Raw genomic sequence first — 27,806 nt, forward strand, 5'->3', positions numbered from 1 at the left:
CCTCTACAGGATTATTCACGATAACCACCACATCGTCCGCATATATTGACTTCACCATTTCCTACACCTAAGCCTCAAACACCCCCATGTTGTTGTATGTATGCTAACAAGGGTTCTAATACCAGATTAAACAAGGGTGACAAAGGACAGCCTTGCCATGTGCCCCTATATTATGAGAATGCTGTTGAAAACCCCTCATTCACCCACATCTTAGCCATTCTATCTGTTTGTAGTGCTTAAATGGCATTAATGAATAAAGGACCAAATCCCAATTTTGACAATGTGTAGTTCAAGAATCTCCAATTGCCCCATCACAAAAGCCTTCTCGGTGTCTTAAAAAATCAACAAAATATCCTTGAGCTACGAATCTGGTAAACTCCTAGCTAATAGCGTTCTTATATTGTCATATCCATATCGCTGTTTCATAAATCCTGTCTGAGATCGCTCCACCAACCTTCCCATATATTTTTCCAATCTTATAGTTAGAATTTTGGTAAATATCTTTATGTCCACATTGTGCAGGGAAATAGGGCGGTAATTACAGCACTTAGTTGTATCCCTTCCAGGTTTCGGAATGACTGTGATGATTGCCTCCTTCATTGAATTGCATAACTTCCCCTCTTTTAGAATACGATTATATAAAATTCACAATACCGGCGCTAACACCTCATGCTCTTGATAAAACTCTACTGTTAAACCATCCATTCCTGGTGACTTTCCTTTTTTTAGTCCACCAATTACCGACATAACCTCTAAAATGGTGATTGGTGCTTCCATGAAATTTCTACCTTCAGAAATTGCGGGGAGAGCAATTTTCTCAAGCTATAGAGTTCATCCATTCGTGGAGTAAGATCCTCAGTATACAGGTTAGCATAGAATGAACGGAAACATTCCCCTATAATGTCCTTCTTAACCACCATATTTCCAAGTTCAACCGCAACCTTTTGAACATGGTCTTTCTGAATAACTATTCAGCCTGTTCACCAACAACTTGCCTCCATCCCAATATTTTTGCTTCACATAATACATTCCCCTCTCAACTTGCAAAGTCACCTCACTCTTCAAGGTTTCCTTAGTACTTATTTTTCACTGCCACTGCTTCAAGGATGTGTGCCGGTGAGCAGAGCTCCAGGGCTAAGCAGCCATCTTCATCGGCTGCTCCACAGCGCTCCCTCTTTTCATAAAGATTTGTAACTGTTTCATCAAAAGGGTCACTGAAGATGTCCTTGCTTTATGGCCAAATCGCCATTAATTGCTGCCTGCTGTGCAGCCCTTCACTGACACAAAGATGCTAAATGCGGCTAAAACAGTATGGGAAAGTAATTTGGAACTCGGCAGGAAGCTTTGATGGGAGACCTTAGTCATGCCTGCTCTGGACCGGAGGCACACCTCGAATTGGCCAGACTTTATTCAGCTGGCACCAGATTAAACACAGGAGATGGGTTGGGGAGGTAAAACGGCAGATGTCCTGAAAAATAAAATCGGTGTCATGGCCTCCCTATTCCTCCTTCAACCCTTGATCCTCTGCTCTATTCTCTCTGATTCAGCCCTGTCACTCATTCCCCTCTCGTTTCAGCCCTTCTCCATTCCCGTTTTTTACTGTTCCTTTCTCTCCCACATTTTTCTCAAGCACACCCTTCAGGTTTCTCCCTCAGATACTCTTGCTATTCCTTCCCATTGTATCTGTTACATGTCATTCCCCTTTCTACCCTCCTTGGCTCCCCTGACTTTGAATGAATCCAATACTTACCTAAAAGAAACATGTTTTGGCTCTGCAATACAAAGTAGCCAAAAATCACCCAAAATTCCCCATCCTGCACACTCCAGTTTTTCACTACCACAATGTTTTTTTCAGCCCATTGTGTGCAGGAAATAATCAAATCTGGCAACGCTACCCTCATGGACACTGATTGGGAGACGTGGTGGTGTTGCCTAATTGAAGAGGGGGCAGGGGTGAGGGCTTTCATGGCATTAGAACACTCCGTGCCCCCTCATTGTCAGGGATGCTATGGTGCTAGCCACTCTGGTTGCCAGAACACTCTGCCACTTTGCTTTGCTGGTATGATCAGAATTCCAGACAATTTTCTCTCATCTTACCCTGCACCACTCTGTGGAAAAAAAAACAAGGCAAATTCACAGAATTGTCTTCAGTTGGCAGTACTGGATTGAGGGTTTACCATGTTACTGTTTCAGAAGGAATACGTTACTTACCTGTAACTCCTGTTCTCCAGCATTGGTATCTTTTCATAGAATACCATGTTCTTGAATATTCCTCGTACTCGGAAAACATGAAAGCAGTTTACCTTTAAACCTTTAGACTGCTTGTCACTTTAGTGCTCCATTACTGATTTGGGTCATACTGACCACAGCCAATTAGACAGTTCTACTTAGGTCTTCCCCTGGTGGCCATCTTCAGATTTGGCAGCGCACGTAATGGGCAGTGTGAGCCACGAAGGGCCAGAGAGGGGTAGAAGGGAAGGTCATATGTGAATCCATGAAAGATGGCAAAGCTGGAGAACAGGAGTTACAGGTAAGTAACATGTTCTTTCTCCAGTATTGGATCTTTCATGTATTCACATGTTCTTGAATAGGATTATACAGCAGTACATATACACAACCAAAAAAACGGGTTGAGGCATAGCTCAGTATAAGTAAACAACTCACCACTGGAACACCCACTTCATGTGAACAGGTTGCGGAGCACTGCCAGGGATGTCGTTTCACCAAAATGCCAGGGGAAGCAGAAGTGACATTGCACATCACTTGCCCCCCTGAAGACATCAAAGGAAGTGATGTAATTAGACCCCACCCCAAGTGACATCACAAAGTAATGGCAAACGACCTTCAGATCTTTTAGATGCATCTAGCACCCGTGTTTCCAGGTTCTCTCATTTCAGTCAGATAGAAGTACCGATGTACAGAGGGAGGCATGATTTGTCCACGGTAACACATTTGGGGAATGCCATTTTCCAGATTCGACGTGGGGTCTATATGTAAAACATACTTTATGCAGTATTTCTAGCAGGGTAACCAAAATCTGTAACGCAGGCTACAACTAGTGTATGAAACATCTATAGATCAATGGACACAGAAGTATGCGGTGTTTGTGGCGTTGCTGTGTTAAACAAGCACTAACCTGGGGAGGCGTGCGCTGCTGTTTAACCGGGATAAAATATTGCACGAGCAAGGCCTGAAAATTAAATCATTGACCAGAATTTAGTGTCAACTAAATTTCCTGGTTATAAAGGTATATTTGATTCAGCTACCACTACGATAGAAGAAACCTACTAGACTGGTCTGCGTGCACCGAGGGGAGTGCACCTGATAATATCTTTGCAGTATAATACTTGGGAAAGATTCTTTCAATATACCCAAGAGCCCCCCATAGTTTTTATCTAAGCGTAATACTGGGTGCCAGATGAATTTAAAGAAACCAGATCATTTAATGTAATATCATTGCTGCACACATAGCACCACACAGTAATTGAAAACACCCACGAGTTGCTTCTCAGCCGGGGACTCACTGTCAGACTTCAAGGCAAGCACTGCACACTACCCCTTTGTGAGACCCAGTGGTGCCCAATGGCGTAGCACATTTGGCAGCTCCCCTGTGAGCCATGCTCTGGGGGCCCCACCATCTCCTTAAAAAGGCACACGGGACACCACACTCTTGTTCTGTCCAGACCACCACGTGTGCCGAATGTCCATGATTATGCCGCTGCAGGGGCATGCACTACTGCAAGTGAAAGAAGTAAATATGCTTTTCAATCAAAGCTTAAATCTTTAACATAGACGGGGTGGTGCCTGGTCCACAAATATACCAGCGGTGGCTGGTGAGTTATTTTTTTCTAGGGTGTAAATATTTGCCACAAGTAGGTGATTGCGACTGAGAATAGTGAGGTAGCCTGAACTAACGAAAATGGTTTGGAAGGGATATGGGGGGATTTTTCTCCCTCCCTAGAGTAAATGTTTTGAATAATGGGTTAAAATGGTGCATTACACAGCACACTTTCTGGGACAATTTGGGGTAAAAGGCCAACAATCTGTTTTGTTGGGGAAATCATGAAAAAAGTACAATGGGTGCAAGTCACCAAGTGCACAGTGCATTTCCCAATGCATCATTCCGGTCCCTGCGCTATACTCGGTATAAAAAACATGTATGCTGGCTGTGCCCATACATTTCCATGCTGGCTCCACCAACATATGCGAGCATTCCCACATAAGACCATATTTATGTTCGCTATAAGACATTTTTCTATAGTATCATTACTGGCACTGGGCACAAAACTGGCTCTGCCAATATATGCCACTACTCCTATGTAAGTACATACTCCTGTTGGTTTGGCCTTTAAAAGTGGCATGACACAATAGGGAAACCTGTCCAAACTGGTTCCAATGTAAGCCAGTATAGACCCATACAAACACTTATCTTGCTTGATTCATCATAGATGCTCAGTTAATAAAGTCCTGTTAGTGAAGAATATACAGGCGCCTGGAACAAAACCTTAGTTACGCGAGGTAACACTACTTATCATGCTTGTTTAAAGATGGCAAGTAATAAATGTCATGCGATGCCAAGTAATAAATGTCATGCCACAGTAAGCAATGGTTACACTGACTGCACCAAAATGCCAGTCTAGCCAGGTAATGGCACCCATGATATTTGCCCAAAAATATCAGTAAAACAGGCAAAGTCAATAAAGGATGCGGCAAAAATGCTCCAGTGATTCCCCAGTTTCCAAGGGCCTTACGCAGACATACATCCTCCTTCACCCACCGGTCACTCACCCATACATCTCCACTCGCTCACACTAGATTCGCCACACAAGCACACACCAAACCCCACCCAGAACATTCAAACGCACACTGCCACATGTATGCTTATTCACCTACCAGTCGCTCACTCACACCTTCTCTTACATGCAATCATTGCATGCTCTAAAAAAAAGCACACCCACCCACCCAGAAAATTCAAAAACTCACATCACTTCTCATTCACCTACCATTCACATGCATACATCTGACACGCACTTCACACATGCAAAACACACATCATATTACAAAGAAAAAGCAAAAAACCCTTTATACCTTTTTCTTGCGGCTTCGGTCCGTCCTTCCAGGCCCCCTCGGCTCCTCTGTGCGGCTCACAAAGAGGATCCAGGAAGCTGCGAGAGCTTCCTGGTTCCTGTATGTGAGCTGCAAGGAAGCCAAGGGAGAAGGGGTTGGAGCTGAACGTGGCATTTGACATGTGCCACATGTCACGGTTAGCTCCAACCCCTTAGTGCCTCTCCCGGTCCAGCCTTCACCCTGGTGGGTGAGGACTGGGCCGGGGACCCGCCACACCAGATCTGGTGGGAGGTGGAGGGCCTTCTACACCAGGAGCACCCATATTCTTTGGCCAAAATATATACATCTTTTTTATATATATTTTTTAAGTTGGGGGTTGCAAGGGAGTACCAGGGGTTGCAACTGTGGCCCCCAAATGATGTCCCTGAGCACTGCCCGGCCGACTTGTGACTCTTCTTGGGAATCCCTGTTGACACAGTTAAATCTTGTGAAGGTGTGGATCGACCTCCATGTGGCTGCCCTGCAGATCTGTGAGGGGAACACCAGACAAAGTTGTAGTAGATGCCACAGATCTTGTCGAGTGTGCTCCAGGTCTTCCTAGAAGGGGCCTGTTGACTAGGCGATGGCAGTGGGAAATACAGCCATCTTGCGATGGAAGACTTCGAAAGGGTGTTCCCTTGGCAACAGGACCAAAGGAAACAAACCGTTACAATGATTTTCAGTGCGAGCCACATAGAATTTGAGTGCTCGCGAGACATCAAGGGAGTGTAAGGATCACTCTGCTGGTGATGACGGATAGCGAAAGAACCATGGCAGAATTAAGGGTTAATTCAAGTAGAATGCCGATGGGACCATTGGGATGAAAGACACATTTTTCCTCAATGCCACCTTACACTGGTGAAAGCTCAGGTAAGGAGATTTGCAGTAGACTGCTTGCAGTTCATCCGCCTGGCTGAAGTGATGGCAGATTGCCGTGTTCCAGGAGCGAAATATCAGAGGCTCTGTGTAGGGGCTTGAAAAGGCAGGCCCATAAGTTTCGAGAGGACCACATTGAGTTCCTACATTGGAGCTGGGGTTCGAACCTAGGGAAGGGCATGGAACAGGCCTTAAGGAACTCTTTCACCAATCCCAGAGACCACACAGAAGGCTGGCCCATGAGCAGCTGCTAAATGCACTCTGATGGACAAGTGCGACAGGATTCTGCTAAAGACAGAAGTTATGGCAAGGTTTGCGCAGCTTAAATGTGGAACGGCTCTAGGTGTTGAGTTGCACACCAGATGGTAAATTGTTTCCACTTGCTTTTGTAGCAGGAGAGTGTCGATGCTGCTCTTGCCTTGGCTAGAATTCTTTTGCATTCTGAGTAGCAGAATGCCTCTGATCTCTGGGACTGCAGGAGCCAGGCTGTCAAGATGATTGATGCAGGGTTGAGATGAAGCACTCCTCCATCCTCCCTGGAGAGCAAGTCCGGTAGAGGAGACATGATGTGAAGGTCTTTTTCCTCGGGTAACCACAAACCCTGGCGTGGCACTCTCTCGTGTGGCCTCCCCACACTTCCTGGGTTGCATCCGTGGTCACTGTGACCTGATGTGTGGGAAGACGAAAGGGGCTCCCTAAGTGAGGTTGACTCGACGCCCACATCATGGAGAGCTTGTCGGAAAGGATGATGTAAGATGAATCTTGTTTTCCTAGGACCCGATGGCTGTTTCCAACAGGCATCCAAGAACACCTAAAGAGGCCTCCTATGGAGTTTGCATTGAGGAAATCCCTTAAGTGCCAAGGACGAGGTATCTCGTCCTTGGGATTACCTCCCTGTTGCCAAAGACGAGATAGCTCATCCTTGGCACTTAAGGGGTTAATGAAGGAGAAACCGTTAGAAGGCATTAAATGGCGAAATACTGAAATTACCAAAAAAGGCCTTGGCACTGGGGGGGGCCCTATGGCAGTTAAAAGGGTTAATGGAATGCAAGACATCATTCCCAGAAGGGATTTGAGTGTGCAGACCCATGCAATGCAGAGGCTCAATAGTTGTTTAACTTTGTTCAATATCGTCTTCATTCTCTCCTCTGAAGGCATGGTGACACACTTGTGTTGAGGCATAATCCCAGGACAGTGAGTTTTAAGTAGTTTGCAAGCATGATTTTGCAATATTCAGAACCATAGTGGTGGAGACTGGATGGTATCTGTGATGCGTTACAACACTAGTGGAGGAGAGATGGGGCACATACAACCAGTCATCCAGACATGGGTAAACTTGGATGCCTGAATAGGAAGTGGCCCACAACCACAGCCAAGCATTTTGTGTATACTCTTGGTGCTGCTTTCAAAGGACAGAACGTTTGAACTGGTAATGTCTTCCCTGGACATAAAATCGAAGGAAGCATATGTACTACTTGTACATGGGATATGAAAGTAAGCATCCTCTAGGTCTAGAGGAGAGGAAATCCACTTCTTCTAGCTGGTCAAGAATGTGTTGAAGCTTTAACATGCTGAATTATTGCGACTTGAGGAATTTTGGGAGTCTCCTGAGGTCTAATATTGCCCTCCATCCTCCCGACTTCTAACTTACCAGAAAGTGTCTGGAGTATACTCCGGTTCCTCAAAGGAGCGGTGGAACAGACTCTATTGAACACTTGTTTAGTACTGGAATGGCTACTGCTGATTTTGTGCCAGCTTCCTGCCGTTGATATAGAATTCCCTCTTTCTCTGCTCTTCGGGGACGAGATCAAAAAGCTTTGCCGCTTGTGACATGAGTATGAAGGGAGCCAATTTCATCTGAGAGTGAATATCTTCACTGTCACTTGGTACCAGATCTTCGAACTCATCTGTAGAGTGCGTGCCTGGAGAACCATTTGATGGGAGGTCGTCTGTATCTGTGAGAGCGACGGGTGGTAACAGGGGCACAGTCGCAGGAGTTTGGGATGGTGGTGCTGGAATGATGTCTTCCCTTGCTGGGAACCTATCAGGTGGCTTTGGAGAAGGCAACAGTGCACTGGGAAGCCGTTGTTGGAGCTCTGAGACTAATGTCTGCAATGTGGAGAGTATGTCCATTGACCTATCCCTGGAGCCAGACGGTGTAGGAACCTGTGTAGGAGCGATGGGGCTACTCCTCAGAACAGGGGTCATCAGAGGTGGTTGCTGAGGGCCTTTTGGTATGGGGCAGTCTGGTTTTGGTGGGGCTCGAGGAGGCATGTTCCACACAGGAAGCACAGGTTCCTGGCTATGGTCATCAGAGGACACAACTTCTGGTCTGTCTGAATCCACACTCTGCTGTAATAATTGCTCAGGAGGAGCAATGGCTGGACAGGACTGCAAGCGGTACATATAGAGCCAGAGAAAAGTGGCTGAGCACGAGTTGGTCTGGGAGGTAGACTAATACTGACAGGAAAGTGGAGACCAATGGCATTTGAATAGATGTCGACGATGCAGATGTGCTTGGTGATGGCATTGAAATGATAGCAGACTTGGTTTTCGACATAAACAATGATTTGTTCATCCAAGTGGACCTGCCGGAAGGAGTTGCCTTGGCCATCGACGAGGTTGTGTTGGTTGTCGATGAGGTGGTCGACATGATCGTCATTGGTGCCGTCTACGAGGATTTACATAGACTATGGGTCCTCGATGTTGGTGATGATGGTGTGGACAAAGGAATTTTAGTTGTTTCTGAGTGCTTTGATGGCGAAACCATTAATGAGTGTTTTAGGCACTGAAATGGTAAGAGGTGACAATAGGCGCGTTTGACATTTCCATGGAGTGTTGAAGACCTGAAACGGAAGATGGAATCTCCAGAGGCAATGGGATGGACTGAAATTGAAAGCAGAACCAAACATGGAGATTTATTATGAAACAACGTGCACAGATAGACAATAAAAGTTGAATTTCTAGCAGAGAAAAACTCTAGGACTCCCAACACTTGATGTGCAGGAAAATAAATCTGAAGATGGCCACCAGGGGAGGAGCTAAGGAGACCTGTCTCCTTGGCTGCGGTCAGTATGACCCAAAATTCTAATAGAGCAGTAAAGCAAAAAGCAGTTTAGAGAGAAACTGCTTTAATGTTACCGAGGACTCCGAACCTGACAGGAAATAAACAAGAGCATGTTAATCCATGAAGGATCCAATGCTGGAGGATCTGCTCCTGCAAGCCCAGCTGAATCCTTCTGCAGGACTGTTGTACTGACATGGCATACACATCACACTACATACAATCACATATTTGCTCAGGAAGAGCAAGTGCCCAGTCGTGAAGAAAAGGGTATTGTAACTCTCTTGTTGGAAGACTCATGGATATAAATTGGTTTTTGATGACTGGGAAATTGATGATTCAGCAACATACTTGATGTATAGGAGTGTAGGCACTTCAGTTTGTATATTTGAATCATATTTTTTTTACATTTGCAATATTTTAGGAATATCCGATATGCATGGTACAATACAAGACAGTTTTAATCTTAAGAATATCTGATCGGGATATACCATTCTTGATTACAATACTGAACACAATTCTTAATATGGTCAGAATATCTAACAGGAATGTGCCATCTTGGTAATAAAACAAGATACTCCTTTTAATATCTTGAATATTGCATAGGTGTGAGTCATCTTACTTACAATGCAACACAATTTTAAACATCTTAAGGCTATCTGGTAAGCACTTAACAACCTGATGACAATAATCGACAGTTTTTGATGTCAGAATAACTGATAGGTGTGTCATCTTGGTTAATATCTTAGAATCTGATATCGCTTTCCTTTTCCCATTGCAGATCTCCATGTGAACCAGTTCTTTTTGGATCAGTCTGAAGAGTTCTACAAAATGAAACCACAGCAGTTCACCGAAAGCGCGAGTGAAAACCTAGAGATGGTCAACAATTGGGTGGCAACATATACCAACAGGAGGATCAAAAAGATCCTGGACGAGGTACCAGGGAATGTGAAACTTGTTCTGCTCAACGCCATATTCTTTCAAGGTAAGCTCTTAGGATTTATTCCCGTACCACCACAAATCCCGGGCAACCCTCCAAACAACCAGAGCTTAACTCCTGGGTGAGTAAAGTACGTATGGGTTGGATCATGGGGGCATGGTCGCATCGAAGTAGTCCCTCCAATAGCTGTTGACTCCTCAACAAGGGATATTGGAGTACAGGGGACATTTTAAAACTCAGTTTGGAAAGAAAATTAAAAATCAATGTTTAAAAAGTTTCAATTTAAAGCAAATAACAGTAATTAACAAGTGAGAGTAATGCTTCTGTAGGAAACTGGTTTTGCTGCCTGTCTATGCAGGCTCATGGTGCAGGAGGGATGGATGTTGGGTTTTAATTAACCAAAAAATGGGCTCACAATATTAGTTATAAAAATGCACTCTAGAAATGTCCATCTCAGAGAAATCCATGGCATAGATGCATACAATGATAGCCTTAGGATATAATTAATACATGGCCATTCTAGATTCAGCATGGGGTGCTTAGTTGCCTTGCTCCCTAGAAGCACCCATTTGCAATCTTAGAATTAAAGTCCCTTTAACAACCTGCAGATCAATTTTCAGAATGACTTCATACCCCCTCACGCCAGCCCAGGTTTTCCCCCCTCCCATTTCCCCAAGACTTTGGGGGGTTTGTTACTGAATGAGGGCTACTAGCCAGTCGTTTTCCACTTTGAGCACCTGGTCCAGTTTACAATAACAATAGAGAATTCAGCATTGAAAGATGATCATTGTCTGGATTTATTTGTTTTATTGTTGATTTGAGGATGAAGAGGTGAGGATCCAAGCCTAGTAGGGGATGTGGTGTTACATGACAAACCTATAAAAGTATTGGACCAACCTTTAGTAAATATTCTGAAAAACAGGATCTGCTTGGATTTGAGTAGAATACGTTTTATGGCATAGTAGGCAGTCTGGTACAAAATCATGATAATCATTTTAGCCTGATAATGGGAGTGTTAACTGACTTACCAATGAAAATTGAGCAGTTGGTGATCAGTCCAAAACAGGCATTCCCAGTGTCAACCAAGTCACTTCCAATCTAATATTAATATTATGGAGTGGGGGTGGTATTTGGTTGGAATTGCAGCATGAGTAGATGAATTCTAATATACATAAATTACCAAAATTAGGCAGCAATATACAGTCCTCCTAATTGGTAACATATCCGTTACCGATGGCCCCCGGTGTCCAAGATCATATAAAACCTACCAAAAGTAAACTTAAAAGAAAATCTTGCAGAGATGTTACCTTATTTCTGCACTGTGAACATACCCTAAAGCAAAATCCACCAATATACTGGAACCCAGCTGGCACAGGAAAAAAAATGAAGCATCTATTTAATTTCAAAAAGTGTTGGTACCTCCAGTTGCCCAATGGCTCAGTACTGCTCAAGTATGCATTTATTGCTCATTCTATCAGTGGCGACTGCGTTGCGGTTGGAGTTTTCAGCCCGGAATCCATCCTCCCTCTATAGCAGCCATTCATGACCAAGGGTATACCGGCAATACTTTTTGTTCACCTAATCTTGGTTTAGTCTGGGCATGAAGTTGCTTTGGTCATTAACAGTGGGATGGGAGCAACGTGCACCTCCAAAGTGAAATTCCCACCATCTTTTGCACGCAGTTTTCTCCAGACTACATACAAGTAGTCTGGATATTATCTCTGCAATATCCTATTTGCTTAAAAATAGCAAACTTAAATGTTCCTCTGTCTAATAACAAAAACGAGGCCTTAGTGTCTCAAATGGGTACTACTGCCTGTAATTTGGCGGGTTCGGTCTATTATGCCTATGTAATCTATCTAGTCTTGTTGTCTTTCGTGTATTTTTCCTCATGGGATCTGGTGATAACACGCAAGCTTTGTGGAATATGGAACAACCCACAGGTGTCATGATCACTTCCTCAAATTCATTCATATTGGTCTCGTCTAGCTGACCCGTATTACTTGTTCCATTTCCCAAAGAACATTGCACTCAACGATACTTCACATGAATAAACCAATGATAACGGTTGTACATACCAGCCTATCCCTTTCCCACCGTGCTGTGGTAAATGGGCACAAACCCAGCAATCTTTTTTTTTTAAAACCGCATGGGTCATGTTCATGATGAGCAACACTGTATTGTTGTCATATCCTTCTGTCTTTCTTCCATTGGGGACAAAGTACCAGTGATTACATGCACCGGGCTCTCAGAAGCTGCTTTTAGCAAAAGTGTTTCTAATGGGTGCGCGGACTCCAGGAAGCATAGTGTAATAGCTATTATTGTTGGTACTGCCATACTTTGAGAACACAGGACCAATGTCCAAATCAGTACCTTATTCCTTTTACCATGCTTTTTCCCTAAATTTACAGTCTTTAAAACTATCATCTTTTCAGCAGGGGTGCAGGAGGAGGCTGAAACCGGTCTTGATTTGTTCTTCATCGTCCTTCTTGCTGGCAAAGTTCGTCGCAAATGTCTCTCGTTCTTGATGCAAAAAGTTCAATTCTGCCAACCCTTTCACAGCCTAGATCACTTATCCCCTCCGAGCAAGATTAGTTCTTTCTCCCACTGCTCAGACGATTTCTGAACAGTTCTTTATTGACAGAGTACTATGTGCATCCAGCTTGTCCTGCTCTGGCTTAGGACACATGTACTTTATTATAAGCGCACCGAGGAGCCATGAGTCTTGAATTGTCCGACTTGCACAACACTCCCACTTCTCTCCTCTACGCCCCTGTTTCCTACTCTGTCCGTGAGTGGAACCAAAAGCAAAAGAAAAGCACCAAACATCTGTGAATCAATTTGCCTGTCGAGGCCGCAAATTATACAGTTTCACTCCTGGTATTGTATGATCCGTGAATAGTGCCGTTGCACTTCCAGTATCGGGCTCAGTGTCAGCCTGCGGCACAATGATGGGTAGCGATGAGCGCCGTGGCAATGATGTAGTTTCTTTCTCTGGCTTTGGTGCGTTTGCAGAAGCTGGTGGGCGCCAAAGGGGTACACTTGTTTCTGCTCGTGTTTGCAATGCAGAGTTTGTGTCGCTAGACAGTAACGTTGTTTCTGCTGAGCAACGTTGGGCCACTTTTCACCCTTTCGCCTTCCTGGCAGCCTCCTCAGGCTTTGTTTCAACTTTCACTTCTCGCTAAAGCTGATGCTGTGGCAGTGGACTGGCAACAGTTTCTTTCGATTCCGAGACGGTTTCCTTTCTCTGGTCGTCTGAAGTTGTCAGCAGTCATGGGAATCTTTTGGCGTGTGTCGCATGGATCCATGCCTTGCGGCCGTCTACCCGTATGGCCGTCTGCGTCGCCAGCAACACTTGATAGGGGCTGCGCCACCTGGGTGCTAATGCTGTCTTCCGCTCAAAGTTCTTAATCAGGACCCAGCTTCCAGCGCATGCCCCGGTCCAGTGTATCGCACTGGTAACGCCTCTTGCACCTGCTGATGAATCAAACGCAACTTCTGCATTAAAAGGCCACAGTACTTGCTTAACACAGGATGCTCGACCTCACAATCTTTTGGGCTGCGGTGCGCGCCATACATTTGCTGGTCTCCCCATTATAATTTCATAGGAGGAGAGCCCAGTTTTAGCCTGCAGACGTGCGCATGCACAATAGCGCTAGGGGTAATGCATCCACCCAACTCAACTTGTGTAGTGAAGCCTTATGTTAGACCTTCAGTGTGCACTACTGAATCACAGACCAGCTGGTGAGTCTAAGTTAGTTCCAGGCAAGGCTTTATTCACATATGTACAAATCTGTGCATTACTCCAGTTACTCTTATTATAGTTACAGCACGCGTAGACATTGACAGGGACATGGGAAGGTATAAACATCACTAACAAAGGAGCTGACCCACCGGCCATCCATTCAACCCAGCTCAGGCCCCCAACTGACACTCACAGAACATTCACACACAGATCCACCCAACATTCTCCTGAGCTGCATTCATGCACCAACATTCTACAGCAAGCATCCAGCCCAGTGGCAATACAAGACTACATTACAACAACTTGCTCCCAGCACAGATCTTAGCTATCTTTGACTTTAAGATACCGTTATGTCTCAAGTCCGGCGGAACTCGAATGCCTGGAACTGTGGAATTGTTTCTCTATCTGTAGACCGGCACAGATCTGTAGTACTACTGCGCCCACAAAATGTGGGCCGTTATCTGACCACAGGACACGGGGCAGCCCGAACCGGGAGAAATACTCCTTCAACATTACTTTTGCCGTTGACATGGCAGTACAGTCTTTTAGGATATGCCTCCACCCACTTGCTAAATGCACAAATCACCACTAACACATTTGTAGTTCTGGCACCTTTCCATTTCTATGAAATCAAAATGGATCACCTCAAATGGCATAGAGGGTGGGCCAAAACTACCTACTGGAGTCGCGGTTTCCTTCCCTACATTGTGTTGCAGGCACGCAATACAATTCTGCACTAGCCTTTCTGCATTCTTTTTTATGTGCTCATTTTTCCATACTGTGGACAAATGCTGTACCATTTTCTTCGGCAAATGTGGGTACGGCTATGTGCCGTTATGACCATTGCGGTTACGTAACAATTTGGCAACATCCAGTTCTTGGTCTTTGTCCACCCAACATCCTTCCAAATCTAACTCAGCAGAGCCCTCAGCCCACCCCTGAATCTCTTCGGTCGTGGCCTCAGCCTGCATTTCTTTGACTGTGGCAACTCCATTCTCTATCATACAAGGTACTTCCTCTGTTTGTACTGTCATCATTCTAGTACTCAAATCAGTGGCTGTTTGTTTCGCAATCCTGTCTGCAAATGCGTTTCCCTCTCCCAGTTTGCATGGTACTTTTTTATGCGCCTCGCATTTAACTATAGCTAAGCGTTTTGGAAACGTGAGTGCAGACAACAATCGTACAATCAAAGGGCCATGCTGAATCCTAGCCCCATGTGATGTCAAGAAGCCCCTCTCAGCCCAGAGTCGGCGAAAGTTATGAACCACGCCAAAGGCGTACTGGCTGTCAGTATAAATATTCACATTTAAATTTCTGAGAGTTCACATGCTCGGGTCAGTGCTATTATTTCTGCGGCTTGTGCCGAATTGTAGGGGATTCTTCTGCTTTCTACAACACTCTCTAGGGTAGTAATTGCATATGCGGCCGTTGATGTGCCATCAGGTAATTTAAAACAAGAACCGTCACAAAACTCCCCATCTGGCTTTTTCTGTGGGAAGTCAACTCTTCCCTTTGTTTCTTCTTCAGTGACCATTAAACAATCATGGGGTGGTGATTCGTTGTCACCAATTTCTGCTATGGGCAGTGGCATTAATTCTGCAGGATTCAATGCGCTACACCTCATAATTTGGATGTGGGGTGCAAACAAGATGAGCTCATATCTTGTTAGTCTAGCAGAGGTGAGGTGTTGCGTCTGTGTTCCGTTTAATAGAACGTCTATGGCATGAGGCACCATCAGAATTAAAGTATGCCCCAATACCATTCCTTCCATTTGTTTCACTGACGCAGCAGCCGCTGCAACAGATCGCAAACATTGTGGTAGTGCGCACGCTCCAGGGTCCAGCGTCGAAGAATAATAGCCGCACAGCCTATTTCTTACACCTTGTTCCTGTGTCAAAACCGCCAATGCACATCCTTCACTCTCGCTCACAAATAGTCTAAAGATCTTTTTATAGTTAGGAGTGCCTAAAACTGGCGCAGCACACAATGCAGCTTTCAATTGTTCAAACGCTTTCTGACATTCCTCATCCCACTGTAAAGGCATCACTGCATTCTTTTTAGTTAATTTTATCATCGGCTTCACAATCAAAGCAAAATTACTGATCCACTGCCGACACTAAGAGGCCATGCCTATTACAGCTCTCACTCCCTTTTGAGTTTTTGGAATAGGCATACTAGAAATACTTTCTATGCGTTCTGGTGTTAATCTTCTCCCTTCTTTCGAAAGTAGGTAACCCAAATAAGACACCTCCTTTTGATTATACTGGAATTTCTTCAAACTTGCCTTGTGACCATGGGTCGCTAGGTGTCAATAGTAATATAGTACTTTCTTTGCAGATCTCTTTTGTCTCAGCAGCTAGTAACAAGTCATCTATGTACTGTAAGAGTACGCAACCTTCAGGTAATTCTAGCATGTTTAGCTGCTCTTTTAGCGCTCTGCTGTAAATACTCTGGCTTTCTGTGTATCCTTGTGGAATGCGTGTGAATGATCAACCTCCAGTGAACGCGAACAGATATCTACTGCTTTTATCCACTGGAATGCTAAAGAATGCGTTCTTCAAATCAACTACACTAAAGTATTCTGCAGTGGCCGGTATCATTGTCAGTATTGTGACATCTGGGACCAAAGGGAATTGTGGGTCTACCACTTTGTTCAACGCGCGCGGATCAATTATGAAACAATATGGTACTTCATTGCCTCCTTTCTTGTAAACTGGAAGAATCGGGCAGTTGCACGTGCTACCTGCAATTTCTTCAACCACCCCCAATCTCACCAGACCAGTAACAATACTCTTTAATCATTTCTCACCTTCAACAGAAATTTTATACTGGGGAATTCGTGGTAATGTAACACCTTCTTTCAGAGTTATTTTTGCTGGCTCTATTTTCAAGCATCCTACATCGTTCTCATGCATTGCCCATAGACAGGTTGGTACTCTACATAGCTCTTCTGGTAACGCTTTTGACATAAATTCCGTCACTGGTGCATCGTGAGGCCAAATCGTGAGTAACACCCCATCTGCCGTACAATGTATAACTGCCCCCAATTTTCTCAACTTTAATCCTAGCAAGTTCTCCCCACAATTTTCTGTCAGAAGAAATGGACACTGTTCCGTAAATGGTCCTATTGTAATTGGTACAGCTTCGGACATGGGGTTAATTACTGGTGTAGCTGCGAACCCTACAGAAACATTCTTTTGCCCCGACAGTGGGATCTCCGGAACCAAGTGGTGGTCTATCGAACACTTCTGTGCCCCTGTATCTACAAGGAAACGGTGCTCCTTATTCCCGACTCTCATTTCTACGTAGGGTCCTCTGATTCACGGGAATACACACTGGTTCCGACCCCTGCCGTGGGCTGTCCTATTGCGAAAATAACACATTGTCCGATGTGTAGTCACCGCTGCTACTATAATACGTGTTTGGCTGTGTATCAAAAATATTCCCATTTCCCCCTCGGTGTCCTCCACTCTGATCATTTCTCTGTTGGCCCTGCCCGCCCTGATTTTGGTTCGCAACACTTTGGTTCAGTGCCTGTTTCTGTTGAGCTTGGTTTTGACCATAGGATTGGTTTTGATTACCTCCATTGGTATATCCCTGCTGCATGCTATTTCTGCTTGGGCCATTTGACCCCAGATGTCCTCTGAGGCCGCCTCCTGGCCAAACCCACCTCTATTCTGTAGGTGCGGGCATTGCGCTCGCCAGTGTCCTTACTCTTTACAGTACGCACATTGATTTAATCCCAATGACACCCCGTGCATATTCAAATTTCCCCTGCCTTGTGCATTTCCTCTACCTCTATTGTATCCAATTACCTGCTGCAGTAACACCCTCGTTTTTAAGTTTACTCTATCCTTCATCTTTCTTTTGCCACATTTACCCTGTTCTTGTAATATTGGGCTGTGTAATATCTCACTCACCGGTTTTGCTGCCCAGGCACTTTCCGATGCCATTAACATATCTTGAATTGGTAATATTAGTCCCCTCTCATATTTATCAACAAATAGCCTTTTCCCCGACTGTGCTCACATCCTGCCCACTGACGTCTGTGAATACTCCTTCAAATCTATTGAAATAATCCGTTACTGGCTCATCCTTGCCCTGTACACATGGAGTTAATTTGTCCCACTGAATCCTTTTTTCTGGAATTATTTCCCTCCATCTCCGCATTATCCATTCTGGTAGATCTGCCATGCGGGTTCCCGGATTTTCCCCTACTTTATTTTTGTCCTCCAATAGTAACTCCGCCCATGTGGCGCCAATAGCCCCCACGTCATCTACCATCCTTATCTGTTTCCATATATCTGCTGGCAAAATGACTGGGAAAATCAAATCTATATCGCTCATAGTAAGCACTGCTGATCTCAGGGTTGACTCTACTTCCTTGTAGAAACCTGCTGGATTCTTTCTTATATCGGGAATCGTCTGTTTTATAGTATTCACCTCTTGCCTGGAAACGGGGACATGCACATAATGGGCGGAGAAATGGGCTGGTGTTACCTGCGCTCCTACTGTTCCCGTCGCAGGGACCTCTTCTTTTGGTACAAACGTGGGCGGAACCTCTCTCATTGGAAATGCCCGACTCACGATCCCGCCCCCTTCTCTTAGGTTCAATAGTATTCCTAAGTCCAGTGATAGGCCCGTTTCTCCTGTACTTCGCTCGAATGCTCTCTTGTATACCGCTAGTATCTCAGGTGGGCTAGCCTTATTGTTTTTTATATCCTTGTCTATTAAATGTTCAGCCATCGATTGCAGTGCCTTTCTTTTCATTGGCACGGAATATTCGTCAAATATGTCATGTATGACCATTGTTGGGATACTAGGATTCGACATCCACTTTATCGCTTCCCGTATACATACTTTCAGCTTGTCGCCCCTCTGTACAGATGACATTGAATGTCTCCGCTGTATGTATGGTTCTACCGTCCCTCTCCCATCTCTTCTAATATCCCAACCCCTATATCCAGGTTCAGCCAACATTTCAGCATACTCATTATCCAACTCATTTTTAAGATCAAATGGTCAATTCACATGTTCCTTTACTTCATCTTTTATTCTACAACATGCTAATTGGTTCAAATCTAACAATCATTGTGGCGGTAATTTCTCAAGTAACTTTTTCCATTCTCCCACCAAAAATGTCCCCATGTATTCCAACACTACCTGTCTCTTGTTGCTTTATCGGTACCCATATAATGAGGCCAATGCTGCCGTCCCATCATTTCCTTCTATCTTTCTTTCTTTGCTGATCGCGCTGCGAGTTACCCGTCCAAATCCTGTTCCTTCAGCCCCGCCTCTCGCCTCCCCGGGCTCAATTTCGACTTTGGGAGCGGCGGATGGTGCTGAATCTGTCTCTGGAGCGGGAGGTGCGGATGGGACAAGTGACACAGGTGGTATCTGTGAAGGGCCTTCCTGGCTGCTGGGAAATTGCGCGTCTGCGGTCTGCGCTTGTGGGATGGCTCGAGCTGTGGGTGGGGGCGTGGGTTAATGTTTGCGTGAGGGGAAGTGCTTGGGCTGCGGGAGGGGGGTATGAGAGCTACTGGTTGGGCCTGCGCAGTCACTACTGGCGTGTTTGGTTTCGATCCTGGTTTTGGGCCTTGACCCGTATCGGTTAACAAATGTTCCATTAATTGGTCTGCTATGTGTAGTTCCCGCTGCGGGTATATTCCTTCTATGTTCATTTGCTCACGTCTCCCTTGCCGTTGACTCCTCCTTTTCTTCTGCTACCATAAGCTTCGATTTGTGCCTACGCGCATGCTTCTCTCCTCCTAAGTCGGAGCATTGCTTCCCTCCTCCAATCTTTGATAGTCTCAAAAGCTGCGGGTTGCACTTTTTCCCTGATCAACCTTTCTAGGTTATCTATCCTCGCAATCTCAAAGCTACCATTAATCGGCCACTGATGGTCCTGTTGCTTTCTAGTTTGCCTATGCCAAATTTCACAAAACATTATCGCACCCACACCATATTTTGCATACATGTCATAAGCCGGCGTTCCCCCAGGCGGTGCACTTTGGCCATTTTCCAAGGACACTCTACCACAGCGTAAAAGCCCCGCTAAAGTGGACAGTACTCAGGCATGTTTTTAACCTTCCCCTTGGTTAATCAACCTTACTCTGGATGTTTGAATTTGCAAAATCAACCCTCTACCAATAATCAGGGTTTCGTTTGAATCGGGGAATGACTCACCTGATAAAACAAGTCGCCTGTTTCCTGACGCAACCTCTCCCAACGTCGTGTCTGCGCTTCTCTGGCTTCTGCCTCGTTTCGGGACCCTCGCCTCGTTTGCCCTCTGGCCGGTACATCGATCAGGGATCAGATGTGTGCAGATCTGCGGAAGGAATCTCTCCTCACTTCTACAGGGCGCCCCATACACCACTTGATCCCGGCTTGATCGTCCCGTCCTCGCCGTTCTCCGCCACAACGTATATGATAGGGCAAGTGGGGGAGGGTCCCTATTCGGGCGCCATCTTGAAAGGGTCCCTTAGGGGTACCTCGCGATATGGAAACAAGGCAATAACCATACACGAAAGGATGCGCCAGACACGAGGTTCAAATTCCCAATACTAGGGTTTATTGCAAGCAAAATAGTCCCAATTGACCAACTGTGGTCTCACGCCCCACGACGTGTATTCTCTAGACCTCGAGGGACGCAAGAGAGCGAATTACGTACATCAGTTACACATATACAAAATGCATATCATACAATCAGCTGTCATGTTTAACACCCCCCTTTTATTGAGTTTCTTTGAACTCGGGATGATCGACATTTACGACGAGTATGACAATTATGACACTTTCGATGTCTATTCTAGTAACCATGTGCAATTTAGAAAGGGCGGAGGCATCTTCTAGTTGTTGAACAGAACACTGTGCTTCTGTTCTTGGAAGCAAGCTGCACACGGGGGAAGAGTCACATTCCAAGCTTTGCTATCTATGAGGTACTATTCGTGTCCTGGGAGCCGACACGCTCTAAAGGGTTTTGTGAAGGGGGGGCCGTAAGAACAACCTAATCCAAGCCTTTAGCTGCTTTATTCTAACATATTCTATCACAGTACGAGACTGGCTGGCAGCTGTGAAATGATTAAATGCCCTGCAGCTCTCCCTCAAGGCTACAGAGGGAGCGTGGGCATTCCTTTCTGAGTGGCTCATGAGGAGTTTCAACAAACTCCTCAGTCCCGCGGCCTTGCCCTTTCATATTCAGACAACAATGTTAACAGTTGAGCAGAGTAAGCAGAATTCGCAAGAATTGCAAGCTGCAAAGCAGTTTAGACAGAAAGCAATGAGCAATGGTTAACAAGCAAAATGGCGATTCTTGCTACGTTTAAAATGGCCGCTTGTTGGTCAAGCATAGCAGTCTGTATTTCTATAATTCTGTGCATAAGACGGTTAGCCTTCGGCCATCAAGATACGTCTATCATCCAAATGAAGGGTATTCATTTTTCCAGATTGACACTGGCACAGGAAAAAAAAAGCATCTATTTAATTTCAAAAAGTGTTGGTACCTCCAGTTGCCCAATGGCTATCAGTACTGCTCAAGTATGCATTTATTTCTCATTCTATCAGTGGCGACTGCGTTGCGGTTGGAGTTTTCAGCCCGGAATCCATCCTCCCTCTATAGCAGCCATTCATGACCAAGGGTATACCGGCAGTACTTTTTGTTCACCTATTCTTGGTTTAGTCTGGGCATTAAGTTGCTTTGGTCATTAACAGTGGGATGGGAGCAACGTGCACCTCAAAGTGAAATTCCCACCATCTTTTGTACGCTGTTTTCTCCAGACTACATACAAGTCTGGATATTATCTCTGCAATATCCTATTTGCTTAAAAAATAGCAAACTTAAATGTTGCTCTAAGTTTAATAACAAAAACGAGGCCTTAGTGTGTCTCAAATGGGTACTACTGCCTGTAATTTCACTGTGGGCTGACTGCACAAAATACCCAGACTCGTCGTTAGTGGAAAAGGTCACTTTAATGTGACCGGCCGTGGCTTACAACCAGGCTCCCTGGCCTTACAGACTAACGGATCAATTAACAATTGCCAGGACAGTAAGCACTCGTCCCTGAGAGGGAGTCGCTGCCTGTGAGGTCCCACATGCCCAGACCCCTAGTGAAGGTCTTGTGGAATGGGCTCACCTCCCTAGCCTCACAGGGTGGCTGCCCTCTGAGGAAAAGGGATGAATTGACCAGATTAGTCAGTGTTTACTCACTGAGCATAACGCATACAAGCGCTATTACATTCAAGAATCAGTATGAAGGCATGGTAATGTCAAGCATAAACTAGTGGATTAGTTCTGCCAGCCCTGTCCATGCTGACCTAACTGGCCCTCTTTCAAGAAACACTGTGACATCATTGGGAGTCATGAACAAGTGGGCTCGTTATAGCGGATATGCAGTTTTGCAGAATATAGTATCATGTATTTCAGAACATAATCTCAAAGTTTCTCTTTGACCGAGGCAAAGTTGCTATGCGCCGTCTATATGGACCTGTCGTCCCTCACATTTTTCCTTCGCCTCCTCAGTTCCCCTTGGGTCTTCATGTTCCTTTGGTCCTCGTCTTCAGTCCTGGCCTCCTGTTCCCATTAGGATCTTCATCATCACTTCCTGCCTCAGACCAAGGCATTGTGCAAAACGGATTTCTTACCCCAGAGGGTTGCCCTTCAGGAGGCTTCCCTGGAGGGCACTCACCTACCGGTTCTGACCAGACGGGTGGTAGAGTGGCTTCCAGTGAAGACCTACCATTATTCGTCTCATCCTGCAGCAAGAAAACATCTCTGGTAAATCCAAATGCTGATAGGAACTGTTCGATCTCAAGTCTATTGATCCTACAGCTTGTTGCACCACCCAGTCATTTGGCATATGGCATAGTTGACCTCGAGAAAGAGAAGTGATCTATATTGAGGCTTAGAAATGTTAGTCTCTGCTGCAAAGCCACCATAGTATCCTGTAACTGAAGGCTACGCGCAAATCCTATAAATCAAAGTTCTAGCTACACAAAAGAACTCAACACAAGTTAATTACTGACCCTTCCAGATAGCTGTTTGATGCAGTCATGCGATCTATCACCCCCTACCTCCACCACTCGACAGGGATATGAAGCATCATTGGTGTATTCATTGACAAACTTCAAGCTAGCATTTGCCTATCAAACGACAATGGGCAATCCTGCTGCCGCAAAGCTGCAGCCTTATCTCCTAGTCAGCAGTCTACACTAAACTGCACAGGCCAGCAGCAATATCGGGAGCACCATGAAACCCAACCGAGGCATACGTAACTATAGCGAGCACCTCTTACTCCTTCATTCCGCCCAATCTAAATCTCAATTTAATAGACTCCTGAGGATAAGGCTTGCTCCCAGATTCACTGAAGCTATTCCATGTCCTACCGATCCATTTCAGTTAAATGGCCATTGTTGCAATTCCAATTTAGGATACCTTTTCGCAAGTCACCTGCCTTGTCATGAAGCACATTCTGGTAATGTAGCCCAGTCCTTGGGTCTATAAGACACAGCTGCAAAAAAACAAGGTTTCTATTCACTTCACATTGCATGAAGTATGAAACTATCAGTCAAAGCCATGATGAGGTTCAATTAAACACCATTTATTTAATTAAAAAGGGCCACATTTAGATCTGTGCTGATGTTTAAAAAAAACCTGGGTAAAACCTAGTTCCCCGTTTTTTCTTTTTAATGCATCCATGCATTCCAATCCCTTGTGACATGGAATGGTCCAATCGGGAAGCACTGCATGGTGTGGGTTCCTTGCACCTCTAATTCACATGCCACACGCGTGGAAAACCTGGGTCTATACAGAAACCCTTCAGGACTGGGAGCATTGGCATTCCCATCATGGTATTAAATGATTCTAAAAGGTTATGTCAGGTTGACAGCACTGGCCAAAAAACCAGGTGCAATCTATAAAATTCAAAAGGGGGATGGCCACCGCCCTTGCTAATCTCTGCCATGGAGGGGTGTGCGTGGCAAGAATCGGGCCAGATTCACCTTATTTGTACAGTGAAGGGCACTGAATCCTGCAAGAAGTCCAGCTATGCTGGCCTTTCCCTGCATCACTGAAGGAGCAAAATTATGTAAAAGACCTGGGCCAACCAGTCATCCCCTTACCACCTGAACGAATCGGTGCAACAGGAATGACTGTTAGTAGACATCTACACACCAAAGAAGACAGGACACACAATCTGCACTGCTATGCACATGTATCAGAGGGTGTCCGCTCATTTGGTCGAAAAAAAGATTGAATGACCATTTGGTCGAAACCAAATGGTCGAAAAAAAAAATGGTCGCTTTTTTTTTTATATATTTTGTTTGGTTAAAAAAATTATATAAAAAGGGGGGTTGGAGGGGAACCCCCCAAAAAAAAATGTGAAAAAAATTCGACCATTTGGTGTCGACCAAATGACTGGTAGCCGTATCAGAGTCCTCGCGCTCTGAACGTTGTAATAATATATGCTATTCTAACCCTGTGATATTACTCTGATTGCCAACTGTGGATCAATAAAGGGCTGGCTTCGCCCTGGCCAGGATTTGAATCGGTACTCGGTTTCCATAGAAATAGAGAAAGGAAAGCGGATATAAATGGAAATATTGGCATTTGAATTTTCCTTATACACAAATGATGCTTTTTACAGCACAAAAATGATATCTGCAAATTCACGTTTGCACTTGATTGACAGCTTAACATTTGCTTGAAGTGAAGATTTGTAAAGGCAAATATATGCAAATAGGAGCATAAATTTACGCAACGGCTATGCTCGTAGTGATATATGAATGGCGTGTGTATGGACACGCCTCCACTTTTGGGTAGATGTGGCATCATTGTGCCTGGCAAATAATTACTGGCATTACGTCTACATCTTTTATGAATTAACTATTCGTAGACCATTTCGTTATGTGAAGTTTTTACTTGTGTTTCATAGATTCTTTTTTATAAAATCTGGTAGCAATTCATATTTGGATTTGTTGTCTTTTTCTTGGTCTGCTAGTGAAATCCAAAAAATATGTTGCTGAAACCAGGTTCACTCGTGAATTTCAGCTGATGACAAACCGAGGCAGCTTGATTCATTGGGCCTCATTACGATTTTGGAGGTAGTCATGCCATCATTACCGGCATGGCTACCTCCAACCTCTGGTCTGGGTCCTGAAAAAAGGGAATTACCGGGCCATTCCGACTTTTGTAAGCCCGGTAATTCCCGTTTTCGGGACCCGGACCTGTTGCGTTCCCATGGAGTCCCCTTAGGGCTCAATGGGAATGGGGCGGATGCTAACAGGCCAGTTAATGACTGGTCCGTTAGCATCCTGGTCTGCTCGCGGGTGCTGGTATGCACGTCTTGCATACCACCACCCGCGAGCAAACTAGTTATGAACGGCCGTCGGGGTCGTAATGAGGCCCATTGTCATGCATGCCAATGAATACAGCATCCTAATCCGACCAGGAACTGACCGCTCTCTCCTAACCTGCCTTCCAAGCTCCTCACTTTTATGGATTACTGGTCACCTGAAAAAACAAACCTAAGAACATTTGAGCAACCTCACCAGATCTTAAAGCACACAGGTCCGGCCTCATGCCAAAAGCAATCGATTCTTTTATAAGATCATAGTCCTTCTGTGGTGTTAATTTTCCGGTTATTAAGTAATTTGATGACTTCTGGTATGGTGATTCCCGCCAAGAGGCACAGGCCCTCATCCCAATGACGACTTCCATTATTTTGAGAAGTCCCATTGTCTTTACCGCTCTGTCCATTTGGGACGATCAAGTGGGTGCCAATGACCTTGACACTGTTTTGTCATACAGCACTTTCTGATCCATCACATGGCTCGTGCTCCGAATATCCACGTAATGGACGAGCAGTGGCGAGCCAATGGAATGGGGGCTTCTACAGGGTCCACTAGGAAAGAAACCCTGTGGTACTGCGGGCTGGTGACATAATAGGGGTGTGTTCAACTTTATTATTCCTCCATGATGGCTCAATTGCTTTAATTTTGTTTCTCGTACTTCTCCCACAAAATATATTACATATTAATTTTAATAAGACCACTGTCTCCATAAAAGAATACATAATTCATTTTTAGTCATTACAATTTTCATATCTTGGTAAAAAATACAAAATCTGTACTTTTTGTGTTTAATGTATAAAGCACTTTTGGCAATGCGCTGAACAGGTTTAAAAAAAAGACGGTACGTTCAGTGATGGTTAAACAATCCAAGTAACAAGTAATCGGTGGAAAAAAAGCAAACCGTTATTAGAGCGGCAGGAGATGAGTTTTCAGGTTGGTTTGAAAAATGCATAAGGAAGCAGAGGAGCGGATAGAGAGGTAGAACATTCAAGTGCGTGGGGGCAAGTAGGCAATGGAACAGACATGAGAGTAAGCACAAGCGGGTTTGGGGACTGAAAGCAATAACTGATTCTGTGACTAACATGCCCCAGAGGGAATAGAGCAAAATCAATGAAGGATAGAGGAGCGATACCTTGGATACACTTAAAGACGATAGACAGGACGTGGAAAAGAAGACAGGACTCAAAGGGAAGAAGAGGCATAGATAGTAAAGAGGAGGTAATAAGAGAGGGAGAAGAGAAGGTGAATAGTGGAATTGAAAATAGTGAGGCGAGGGGCAAGGGAATAGGTGAGCAGACCAAAGATAAGGGTAGAACAGTAGCCAATATGAGAAGAGCAACGAAGAGATGAACACAGCATGAAAGGAGAGATAGTGACAGGCACGATTTAGATGATTGGCATTTGTAACACACCTATACACAAGTGTTGCAATGAAGCAAAGTGACAGGAGATATGCACGGAAAATGAAAGGGAGGGGTCGAAGATAACGCCAAGATCACGAGCTGATGAAGAAAAGGAAACCAGAGGATGAGGAAACGGGAGCGAGAGGAGCAAAGGGGATAGCAGTTGCAGGAAAGATGACTGCAGTTTGAGGGATTAGGATTAAAGAAATTGGAAGACATCCATAGTTGAATGGCAGAAAGTCAGCTAGAGACAGTAGAATGTAAGGAGTCCGAAAAAGAGAAGATGATTTGGGGGTCATTAGCATACATATAGAAATAAGTGCGCAGAGTGGAAGAGCGTAGAGTGAAAAGAGGGGACCCAGTACAAACCCTTAGGGGACCCCATAGAGAAGAGGGTGGGAAGAAGAGGTTTTACCAACCCAAGTGACAGATTAAGAACGATTAGATGCGTAGGAGTGCAACCATTTAATAACAGAACCAGAAAAACGGAGGGATGCGAGTGGAAACCAGAACCGAGTGACCTACAGTATCGAAAGCAGTGTTATAAAAGTATAAGAACAGAGGAGATTTTAGTAAAACATATCCATAATATATACGAAGTAAAAAATAACGTATTTACTCATCAAATAGTTAATATATGAATCAATTATCAATGCTAAATTAAAACCACCATTTTATAAACGATGTATCATGTGCTCGACAAAAGATACATGAACAACTTTACAGCAGGATCATCGTAGTGTCTAATGTGGGGCTTTTTCAATATAAGAAGGAAAAATCCAAATAGTTTCTGCATTACACTTTGTGGAAATTATTCTGCTCATTATTACCGTAGATATATTATCTTGCTATAATTGATGAAATTATATATTGTCCGAAGCAAACTGTGCTAAGTAGTATATTTCATATCTGCAAAGCAGTTTTCATTTGGTGGAGTTGGGCAATGTGGAGATTAGACAGACCACAGTCTACGATGTCCTAACTTCGTGGCTTCTGTAAAAGAATGTTGAGCCTACAATTAACATTTTCACAATTGCCTCAGTAGTGGACTATAATCCTGTATATTAGCCAATCCACAGTTGTTGGGACTCTTGCCTGCAATTCACCTAATGCAGTGCTTAAATTATAAATATAGAAGTGCCAGGGTCAAAATATTGTCTTTCGCTCCTGGGCCAAGTCCATATGGCAGATCAACGCCCAATGCTTCTCCCCAGAGTGGCAGCATATTGGGGTTGCAACTGCAACTCCTGCCAACTCATTGGGGGTGATGTGTGCACCACCCTTAACAGATGTTCAATTTACAAAGGCCCTGCATGTGATCGGATT

General features: G+C 44.7%; 1 protein-coding gene across 2 annotated transcripts in view; it reads left to right on the forward strand.

Moving 5' to 3' along the window:
- SERPING1 (serpin family G member 1) overlaps positions 1 to 27,806 on the forward strand; it is a 396,098-nt gene that overhangs the window by 262,613 nt on the left and 105,679 nt on the right. For both annotated transcript variants that reach the window (XM_069629023.1, XM_069629022.1), the window contains exon 5: positions 9,828 to 10,031. In XM_069629023.1, the coding sequence (XP_069485124.1) occupies positions 9,828 to 10,031 (204 nt within the window). The remainder of the gene's footprint in view (positions 1 to 9,827; positions 10,032 to 27,806) is intronic.

The sequence above is a fragment of the Ambystoma mexicanum genome, chromosome 12 (assembly GCF_040938575.1).
Source record: "Ambystoma mexicanum isolate Mex_15411 chromosome 12, UKY_AmexF1_1, whole genome shotgun sequence".
Taxonomy (NCBI): domain Eukaryota; kingdom Metazoa; phylum Chordata; class Amphibia; order Caudata; family Ambystomatidae; genus Ambystoma; species Ambystoma mexicanum.